At 49.4% G+C, this 10,718-nt stretch overlaps 1 protein-coding gene across 1 annotated transcript; it reads right to left on the bottom strand.

Annotated features, from left to right (window-relative positions):
• Window positions 1-2,385: 2,385 nt before the first annotated feature.
• On the bottom strand, window positions 2,386-8,529 carry LOC126495602 (rano class II histocompatibility antigen, A beta chain). The gene is made up of 6 exons (XM_050133188.1): window positions 8,379-8,529; window positions 6,539-6,811; window positions 4,454-4,735; window positions 3,791-3,901; window positions 3,291-3,314; window positions 2,386-2,704 (listed from the first exon to the last, which is right to left on the bottom strand). The coding sequence occupies exons 1-6, from the start codon at window positions 8,467-8,469 to the stop codon at window positions 2,691-2,693; spliced, it is 795 nt and encodes a 264-aa protein (XP_049989145.1). The 5' UTR covers window positions 8,470-8,529; the 3' UTR covers window positions 2,386-2,690.
• Between the last annotated feature and the right edge of the window lie 2,189 nt (window positions 8,530-10,718).

Below are 10,718 nucleotides of genomic sequence, written 5' to 3'. Positions count from 1 at the left end.
TCTCTCTCTCTCTCTCTCTCTCTCTCTCTCTCTCTCTCTCTCTCTCTCCTCTAAGTAATAAAGGTTCAGTTCTGATTCATACTATGTGTCTGTCACATGTCCCTACCCAAGCGCCTGCTCGCCCTTAGGAACCCACCACCACTCAGGTGACGGACCTGGGACCTGCCCCGCTGGGGATTCCCTGACCCACCACCAGCTGCCGTCTGGGACACGCAAACATTTTTTAAATCATAAAAATGAGTGTTCCCGAAGCTCTACAAATCAGGTTATTCTCAGGGTATACACTCCTGTGAGTCTATCTGGTGGTCTGTCAGTTGTACTTTTGCTGTATAGCACTTGTGGCTCACATCAGTCAGTAATGATTTCCCTAAAATTGTCAAGGCATTGGTTGCGGGATCATTTCCGCTAGGCTACACCTGGTCTTGCTCCAAGAGTGGTAGCACCTAGCCCAATCCATCTTTTGTTTAGCAGATACCTTTTGTTTCCCTATGTTTGAATCTTGCCTGAGAGTTTTCCAAGAATACAAAGCCCATGCAAAACTTGGTTGGGGAAGCCTAGAAAAACTGTGGTACTTCTAGGCATTGTCCTTTTGGAAATTTCTTCAGGTTGTTTTGAGGATATGGAAATCAACTTGCTAAAATGTAAATTGGAGAAGAATAAAAGAAGCCCCAGGTGAAAGGAAAGATCCACCTTGCAGTCAAGGCTAAAGTCATTCTAAAGGTGCCTCTGAGTCTTCTTTCCACGGACCCACTTGAACCCAATACCACAACAATTGGTAGACACACAACAGAGTCAGAAACACACACCGAGAGATAAGATCTGAGGTAATAGGGGTGATACAGAAAACAGAGATGTGAAAGAAAGCAAGAGAAAAGAACAAATGACAAAGGTGTAGACAGAAAAATGGAGAAAGGGACTCTGTTCAGTGAAATACACAAGAGAAACAAGAGACAAAGAGGGAGAGAACACTGTTTTTAGTTGGGGGCTTCACCTCAGCCCCTGGCATCCATTTTGGAATGTTGGGTGGAAAGTTCCATGTCCAAGTTCCCTCTCCTGGGAGTTGCCTCAGTTCAAACTCCACCTCCAAGAAAGCCCACCAAAACAGTGACCCCTCCCCAGGGAGGGTCAAGACCACTCCCATAGGCTACTTAAACTGCCCCCCAAAGAACGAGCATATGGTCTTTCTGATTATCTGTGGTCTCTTCTCCCCTTTTCCCTCTCTGTGTTTTCCCTGGGGCCATCCGGGAGTGCTGGCATCCATTAAACCTGGGTTTCTTCTGATTTGGCTTAATTTAGTCTGATTGGCTTACTGTGTCAGCAGAGATGCTTACCAGACAAGAGAAAATACTTAACACACACCATTTGGACACACACAGGACGAGGAGATGCAGTGAAGGTGACAGGGCAGATGGCGGTAACACTGAGGACAGACGACCCTCATCAGTCACAGGTACCCAGTCACTGCTGACCAACAACACAGCCTCCTTACAACATCAACACAATAGGGTTAAGTTGGGTGGTTATCATTTGCAACCACAAAAATATTTTAATCTCTAAAAAATGAAAGTGTGCTTTAACTAGTGTGACTTCACAGGACACACTTGGGACACCAGTGATCAGAGGTCACAGCCTCTGTCCCCACCAATTCTACCATGTTTAGTTGCACTGTCCTCACCAACCTGAAGAAGGCTGGGGTGGTGTGAGAACAGAACACCAGACATGAAAATGTGACAGCAAGTCCTGACTCCTCAGCCCACCCTTACATGGAGCCCAGGATGCTTCCAAATGCCTTCACAGTAGAAACTGCTACTTCCGGCCACAGTTTAGCTGGGTCACTGTGAGTTCTCTTATTCCCTTCATCAGCTGACCACTAGGCCATGAGGGCAAAGGGGGCAGAAATGGCAAGCACAGCTCTGTACAGCCTGTGAGTATGGCAGAGACAGCTTTCCAGGAGACTGCTACAGTATTACAGCTCAGCTTTATTCCATAGCAACGGAGATACACAACATGGGACCAGCAGTTGGGCATCATCTAATTTGTGTATGGCAGCACGGTCCTACCGTACAGCTGGAGCACAAACCTCCTTATCATAGGGCAGCAGGGGGAGAGCATCTGCAGGGATGTGTGTCAAAGGTCACGCTTGAGATGGGTCGGGCGTCCAGGCTTAAGGACAGCTTCCAGATAAGGTCAGGCACTATCCAGGTCGGGAGGGAGTCCTACTGGAAAGGGGGTTCTCCCCCATTTTGCCCCAAGCCCAGAGAGCTGTCCAGACACAGTAGACTGCAATCTTAAGTGCAAGGTGCTCCAACAGGTCACCTTGTCCACACCACTTCCACCCAGCCCAACTCAGAAAGATTCGGGATACATATAATTCAGAATATGTTTAATTATGAAAAGAAGCAAATGTTTTCAGGGTCTCTTCAGCAGTCCTATGGGACAATGGAAACAGAAGGCTTGGGGTCTGAGGAGATTGTGTCACGGTACACAATGATCTCTGGAATCAGCCCAGGAGCAGAGCCAAAGACATAGCTTGGGGAGTCAGGGATCATAAGAGTTGAGTCATTGAGCACATGGGCACCATGCTAGACTCTGAATCAAAGAGAGACAGGCAGGCTGGGGCAGATGGGAACTGAGAGCAGGGACATGCAGATCTTACAGTACAACAGCCAACTCAGCCAAAACACCATGAATCACTGTAGGAGCCCTGTGAGAGAGAAGTGGGAGGGATTGGTCATAATAGGTCCCCTGGAGATGCCTGCCTTCTGGATCCCATAGAAGTAGACAAAGAAAGCTGTGTTCAGGCCCTGCCACCACCTTCCCCATCACCTGTGCAGAGGTGAAGACAGCTAAAGGGCACAGAGCTCACAGGACACAAACGTGTGGGAGGCAGAAGAGAAGCCACCACCCCCACCCCCAGGAAACATGAAGGATCTGATCTTGTGGGTAAGTCAGAGGAATCTGTCTCCTCTGCAGATCTATCAGTCTGTTCCAGCCACCATTAACTCCCAAGGTCATGGACTCCAGTGTGGGGCATAGAGCAGGCAACATCTTGGTGTCTAAACTCAAGGCATGGCTCAGGCTCCACTCAAGTGAGCCAAGTCCTGCTTAGAACAACTTCTGGAGCTTCCTAAAGACACCAGCTAGGACACTCTCAACCCCACAGCAGAGACAGGCTATGAACCAGGACTGTAGCAGGTACACCGCCTCATGCCCTTTCTTCATACCCACAACCCTACACCTGTACCCCCCCACACACTTGTACCCCCTTCAGATAAGGGCTGAAATATTACCTGCTGGAGGAGGCCCTCGAGGTCCTACAAAAGGAAGTCACATAGAGAAAGGTCTTGTTATAGAAACAGGGACTTGCTTACAAAACCCAAGGGACAACAGGATGTGGCGCTTAGCTGAAGCTGTTCTCTCATCATGAGTTCACTAAGGCCCTGAGCATCCCCCTCCCCATAATGGATGAAGCTGCCACCAGAAGGAAGGAAAACAAGGTCCATGCTCTCTCAGTGGTGGGAACTTCTGGAAGGGAGGCAGTGAGAGTGGACAGTAACAGAAGTCCCAGGATGAACTCCAGCACGGATATGGCACAGTCACTCAGCCAGCAAAGTCGGATTCTGTGTCCTTCCCGGGCTCTCCCATGTCCTCCCACCCCAGCCCAGCTCTTCGCCCTCAGCACAGCTCCTCGCCCTCAGTACAGCTCCCCCCCACCAACACAGCCCATCACCCCCACCCCAGCTCCTCCCCTCAGCACTGCCCACCACCCCAGCGTCCCCAGGGTCCTCACCTTTCTGACTCCTGTGACGGACAAAAAGGCCCAGCCCGAGGAAGATGAGCCCCAGAACGAAGCCCCCGATGCCGCTCAGCATCTTGCTCTGAGCAGACTCGGACTGTGCGCCTGGGGAGCAGAGCCTGGGTGTCAGCTTTGTCCCACAAACTCTGACTGAGAACCTAAAGTCCAGCCTGAGTCATATGAGGTGAAGAAGCTGAGATGACCAGTTCTCTGTTCTGAACTTATCCAAGGCAAGGAAGGGCAGATGAGAGATCTAGATCTCAGCAGTGAGGGGGAGAGGCAGAGGTGGCCAGCACAGGTGAGTGAGACATGTGCACCCAGACATAGCTATACTCTTAGGCCAAAACACCCAGGCACTAGCTATCATTGCCAATTCCTCTGGATGTTAGGGACCAGTTCCCAGTGTATGCAGTGATCTCCCAGAACTCCTGTCAGGAAAGACAATGAGGTCAGGGTTCTCCTGATGTCCTAACTATGGAGGCAAGAAATCTAATTTCCTGTGATTCTCAGCTCAGTAGTGGAATCAGACTTTGCAGGAAAAGTGATAGGATGGGTGGCACTGGAGGCACGGCAGTAGATGGCATCGGAGGGATAGGGGTATAACAGCTAAGATTCCATGTCTTTTGGGGCCCATAGTGAAATAAAAGTTTCCCTTACTCCACTCCACAGTGACAGGGCTCTGCAGGCTGGGGTGCTCCACGTGGCAGGTGTAGACGTCTCCCCGCTGAGGGGTCATCTCCAGCATGACCAGGACCTGGTAGGTCCAGTCCCCATTCTTAATAAGCTTCGTGGACACAACCCCCGCCATCTCCTCCTGGCCATTCCGAAACCAGCGCACTTTGATGTGGGCCGGGTAGAAATCTGACACCGAGCAGACCAGCGTGTTGTGGTGGTTGAGGGCCTCCATCCTGGACAGGGAGACGGCCACTTTGGGCTGCTCTGGGGGAGCAGATGAGAAAAGATGGTGAGTGAGATAGGGGGGGCACGTGAATGATCCCCATAGGGAAGAGGCAGGGTGGGGATGCCTGGGCTCTAATACTCCACAAATATAAAGTTAACAGTCAACAGGAAAATAACAGTGGCCCTACTCTTATATAATATGAAATGTAATAAATGTAGTAAAACAATAATAAAGAAAAGATCATGATTTCAAGTATATAATTTTTGAAGAAGAAATGCAAAAATAACTCCGGCACAGCATCACTGCCTTCATCTCCTCAGACCCAATGCACAGTTGGACAGTAGTGACTGACTTTATACACCGTGCCCGCTACCTCAGAAGCCATCTCCCTGAATTCCCTTTCATCCATTCTGGGTGAAAACAGCATGCACACTACAGTGCTTCATGAATTGAGGACACACTATGTTCTCCCCACCCCACCCCCTTGTATTCTTTCCACAGTCAAGTGTGTTGATTACCGTTGCCATCCCTGCACTCCCTTGCTGTGAGGAATTAACTACCTACGGGATGGAACAGAGGACTGTTTCAGTTGAATAACAAGGTTACCGGGAAAGCAAGAGGGGAAAACATAAGCAACCTTGTGTTAATCCTTAGTCATGATGTACAGTATTAAATCTGAACCCGGTGCCTCACACGACCCTTTAATTGACATCTAAGAGACTCTCAGAGTATCAGGGACTGTGTCAGAAGTAGAAATGAGCCAAGGAAAACGATGCCCACCGGATTTGGCTTGCATGAAAGCTTCAGAGGGCAATGCCATCACAGTCTCCTGAAAGGGGCTGAGGTAATGATGCCCACATAGCAACGGTTTCATCCAGGATGAAATGGAGCCAGGACCCCCTAATGAAATTGCTAGTTCTAAGCCGGGCAATGGTGGCGCACGCCTTTAATCCCAGCACTCGGGAGGCAGAGGCAGGCGGATCTCTGTGAGTTCGAAGCCAGCCTGGTCTACAAGAGCTAGTTCCAGGACAGGCTCCAAAGCCACAGAGAAACCCTGTCTTGAAAAACCAAGAAAAAATTTTAAAATTATATAAGAATAAAAAGAAAGAAAGAAAGAAAGAAAGAAAGAAAGAAAGAAAGAAAGAAAGAAAGAAAGAAAGAAACTGCTAGTTCTAGGTTTGGGGAAGATAAAGCACAGGCGTCTTCCACTCAAGAAAGGAAGCCTGGGGGCTGGAGAGAGTTGGCCATTAGGGCCACTTGCAGCTCCTGTAGAGGACCTGAGTTCAGTTCCTAGAACAGTCTATAGCTCCAGCCCAGAGCTTTTTTTTTTTTTTTTTAAATATTTTTCCCCTCAGATTTTGTATCACAAACTTTTAGTATGGTCCAAGTCAGCACAGTCTACTTCATAGCGCAGAGAACATAACAGTTATGACTTCAGGTCAGCACCAGGCCGCCAACCACCAGTCGCACAGGATAACCTCGGCCTCGAAGGGACAATCAGGGAAATAAAATGGAGGTGAATAATTACAAGACGCCAAAAGTTAAAACACATCGTTACAGAATCGTGGTCTCTCCCGTTTAGCTTCCCTGAGTCGGCTTGACCTTGGCCTGACTGTGCAGCTCACAGCAGAACCGCGGTCAGAGGGGAGCTTGGGCCTCACAGGACACAGGGCAAAGGACAAAGGTGAGGGAGGAGGGAGACTCTAAGAGGCGCTGCGTGGGGCAGGGTAAACAGGGAGGAGGCTGTAGCAGCTCCTCCAGCTGGGAACCCTGGCTGGGTGTCCCCCTCAGGCCCACTCCTCTAATGGCCGCCGCCTCCCGCGGACCCGCCCTGCGCTCACCGAGCCTCCGCAGAGAGGTGGGGACCTCCGTCTCCTCATAGTTGTGTCTGCACACCGTGTCCATCTCGGCCCGCTTCTGCTCCATGAAGTCCTTCTGGCTGTTGAAGTTCTCGGCCCACGACCGCCCCAGCTCGGTCACCGCGCGGTGCTCGCCCACGTCGCTGTCGTAGCGCACGAACTCCTCCCGGTTGTAGAAGTACCTGTCCACGTGCCGCATGTGCTGCGTCCCGTTGGTGTAGTAGCACAGGCCTCTGAACTGGTACACGAAATCCCCTGTGGACAGACGCGGTCAGCCCTGGGCGGCGCGGGCAGCGGAGACCCCCGGAGCCCGCGATCTGACCCCGCGCGGCGCTTCAGACTGGGACCACGCGGTCTCTAGGGACCTCGGAGCCTCAGGACGGGCGGGAGGGGGACCCCGCCCGGCTTAGAGGGGTCGGGACTCTGAGTGAACCCCGCCTCCGCGGAGCACGGGGCACCTGAGAGAAGCTTCCTTCTGAGTAAAGAAAAATTCAAGAGGAGACCAACTCTTCCTGACAAGAATATCCCCAGAAGGACAAACTGAACTTAGTGCGGATTTTTGTTTGTTTGTTTTGTTTTGTTTTGTTTTTCCTTTTTGCTAGGCAGTGGAGGCACACTCCTTTAATCCCAGCACTTAGGAGGCAGAGGCAGGCAGATCTCTGTGAGTTCGAGGCCAGCCTGGTCTAGAGATCGAGTTCCAGGTCAGCTACATAGAGAAACCCTGTTTAGAAAAACAAACAAAACAACAACAATTTTTTTAAGAGAAGATTTAAAGTTGGGTGGGGTAGAGAGGGTCCGGGTAGAGTTTTGAAGTGGGGGTAACTATGCCTAAAATATGATCAAAATACACTGTACAAAATTCTCAACAAACTAATAAAAAATGATTAAAAGAAAAATACCCCAACGCAACCACATGAGATTCTCTCCTGCGTGCAAAGGGCCCTGACCTCCCAGACCCTAGGAGCCATTTATTCTCAGAGAAAGCCCCAGCTGGAAGACAGGTGACCTCCAGACCTGCCTGCTTGGACAGTGACTCAGCAGAGGATCTTTTTGTTTAGTTGGTTTGTTCTTGTAGACAGGGTTTCTCTGTGTGACTGCCCTGGCTGTCCTGGAACTCACAGAACGGAGCATCTCAAGAATAACTGCTGAGGGAAGTTAAACTGCGCACAGGCATTCGTGGGGTGGGGGCTCTGTATGAAGTACATAAAGTACTCCCATCTGTGAACTGAGGGGTCTCCCGTGTGTATCACAGATTTCCCTTCTGTGCCTGACTTTTTCTGGGAAATACAATTTACCAACCCAGAGTCCTCAAGCTTCCATTTGACTCCTGTCTTCTGGTTCTCTCAGGGTTGGATGCCTAGAGTTTGCCCCCTTAAATCTCCAATCCGCACCAGGAATTTTCCTCAAATACCAAAACAAGAGCGCCACTGACCTGTGTTTCCCCATCTCGGGATCCAGCATTTCCTCCAGACAGCAGCTGGGGGTAGGGTGGGGGGCTGCTATGCCAACCCTGCTGTTTCCTCAGCTCTAACCCCAGGCTTCCTTTGTCCTGTCCTGGGTAATAGATTTAAACTCTGTCTCCTCCTACTACAATATGCAAGACTCAGCCTGTGCAGTAGGCACCATCCTAACTTCAATACCAGAACAGAGAAATGAGAATATAACCGCCTTCTCTTCCAGATAAAGGAGATCTATTATAAAAGACTGTTTTAAAATCGGAATCTTACCATGCTCCCCACACATTCCAGCATCCCCAGGGTTCCGAGATCCGGTCCCCCAGAGTGTTGGCTCAGAGACCCCTGCACCGCACTTATGCACTTACTTGGGGAGTCTCTGCCCTCGGCCCCCAGGCTGCTCAGCACCATCAGCACCGCAGCTGCTGCAATGAGTAGACTCGGGACCTGCACAGCCATCTCTAAGGAAAAGGTATTGGCAGCCACCAGGACGCACACCTGCTGTGCCCCCTTAGAAAGAAAAAATCTGTAGATGCCTCTGTGAGTACTGGGTTGGTCCCAGGAGAGGAGCCAATCAGCACCAGAGCTGAAGCATGTCACCAGTCTCTAGGCAGACATTGTTTACAAAGGCTCTCTGTGCTGTGCATGGTTGTATCTTCATGGAGCCCCACTGGGTGAACATTTGAGGTGACAATTCCTCTCAGATACAGGGTAAAGCTGTCCAGACTGCAGACTGCCTGTGTGTGGGGTTTAAAGAGACAAAAGAGAAAAGCAAGTCAAGTATAGACAACTTTGGGAGAGTTATTTTAAAACCGCTGTTATTCTTGAGGGGGTTAGTAGGGAATTAATAGAAACCATGTATTAGCGGACAGAGATTGTCCTTTGTCTTGTCTGACACTGAGGAGCCTCAGGTGAGGAAGCAGAGTTCTTGGGAGTCAACAGGTCACTGAACCTCTTTCTAATCTTGGAATTCTTGTAAACTGTAAACCATGGTCTGACCGCTGTACACCTAATGCTTCCTGTGCACACAGGAAAGAGTGATGTGACGTGGTTAATAATGAGAACTGCAGTGTGTGAGTGTTGGAAACAGCAGGTCAGTGTGCAGCCCAGCCCTGCTGGCTCAGGAATCTTCCTCATGGAGGTACCTTTTGCATTCATGATATCCCAATGGAAATATTTGAGAAGTTAGTTAACCCAACTTTTCTCTTAGAAATTCTTCTGCTGTCTAAATCCTCCACAACCACGAAATAGGTCCACGATGTCATCAAAGGCAACCATAAGTTCTTAGGGCTCCGTATACAGTCACCTGTGTGTCAAGGACAAAAGGTCGAAGATGTGAAGCAGCTGCTTCAGGACGACTGCTCACAGGCTTGTCATGCGGTGCCAGCCCTAGAGTCAGTGATCAGTTTGTGCTTCCCACCCTGTCTCCTCAGGTCTGAGCACACACTACCAAGTCTACTTATCAGTCAGCTGGAGCAGTGCCTGACAAACATCAGTGACTAAACAATAGGTCTCTTTCTCTCATTCCATGATGCTATCTCTATCATTTTAGATCCTAGTTAAACAGAACCTAAAAGCAGACTTGACCAGGGAAAGGAGAAAGGGGTAGAGACGGGGCAGCAAGAACGTCCGGAGAGAGCTCTGGCAGCGCAGGTGAGCTGCAGCATTGCTGGGGTCCACACTGCACACACTGATGTAGAGAACCAGGAGGGACGGCCCTGGGCTCCCAGCAGCCATGGTGCTCAGGGTGGACACAGATCTCCTCAGCCTATGCAGGGAGCATAAAGGGGAATCATCAAAGTTAAATGTGGAACGTTTGGCAGACAAACATGGCCATCCAGGGACCTTGGAGATGGATGCTCCCGGTATCCTCACCCCCACCTCAGACTAATCTGAAGGTTCTGCCTCTCCTACTCCCTTCCTAAGGAGGAAGCACCTCAGCTCTGTCCTGGGCTGTGAGGGAAGTCTGTCACACAGGGGATTTCCAGCTCTCCCAGGCCTCTTCACACAGGCTTTTCACCTGGCAACAAGAGCATCACCAGGAATCTTTTTCTGATTGGCTAAGATTACATTAGGAAGGCAATGCCTTGGCTTCTGCCAGCTCCTTCATCCTAGCCCAGCCTTTTCTACAGTCTTCAGCAGGATTCTAATCAGATACAGCATTCCTGGTTCAGCCACGTGGGGTGTGGGGCAGCATCCTCTCTCTCAGGCAGAGAAAGGAGACTACGGAGACTATCATCTCTGTGAGTTCAAGGCTACCCTAGTTTACAGAGTGAGTTCCAGGACAGCCTGGGCTACACAGAGAAACCCTGAGTTTAAAAAAAAAAAAAAGAAAGAAAGAAAGAAAAGAAAAGAAAAGAAAAGAAAAGAAAAGAAAAGAAAAGAAAAGAGAAAGGAGACAGCGACACCAGGTTCTTCAACAGGAAACTTCCCATCAAACGTAGTTTGGCATGCTTTAACTTGAACATTAATGTGGTTTTCTTCATGTTTTTGTTTTCTCAAGAGCAACAAATGCCTAGAAATAGTTGTTAACAAAGACAAAACCTTTGGCAGCTTCCTTCAGACAATGGTTAATAACTCCAGAATATGAAAAACTGCAAAAACTCAACACCAGAAAACCTCAGGTCTTCCAGTTATTAAATGAGAGAGTGCACTGGAGGAAGAACTCTAAAAAAAAAAAAAAAAAAAAAAAAAAAAAAAAAAAAAAA

This window comes from Alexandromys fortis, unplaced genomic scaffold (genome assembly GCF_014885135.2).
Source record: "Alexandromys fortis isolate MF-2015 unplaced genomic scaffold, M_Fortis_MF-2015_v1.1 scaffold_527, whole genome shotgun sequence".
Classification (NCBI taxonomy): domain Eukaryota; kingdom Metazoa; phylum Chordata; class Mammalia; order Rodentia; family Cricetidae; genus Alexandromys; species Alexandromys fortis.
Note: the sequence above shows the minus strand (reverse complement) of the source record. Positions and strands in the feature narration are given on the sequence as shown.

What these genes read in the sequence shown, in the direction of transcription:
- LOC126495602 (XM_050133188.1), bottom strand. Translation starts at nt 8,469, where the DNA reads ATGGCTGTGCAGGTCCCGAGTCTACTCATTGCAGCAGCTGCGGTGCTG. An exon ending in CGAGGGCAGAGACTCCCCAA is followed by an intron (nt 6,812 to 8,378) that starts GTAAGTGCATAA and finishes GTCTGTCCACAG; the next exon opens with GGGATTTCGTGTACCAGTTC. An exon ending in CCCTGTCACTGTGGAGTGGA is followed by an intron (nt 3,902 to 4,453) that starts GTAAGGGAAACT and finishes TCTGCTCCCCAG; the next exon opens with GCGCACAGTCCGAGTCTGCT.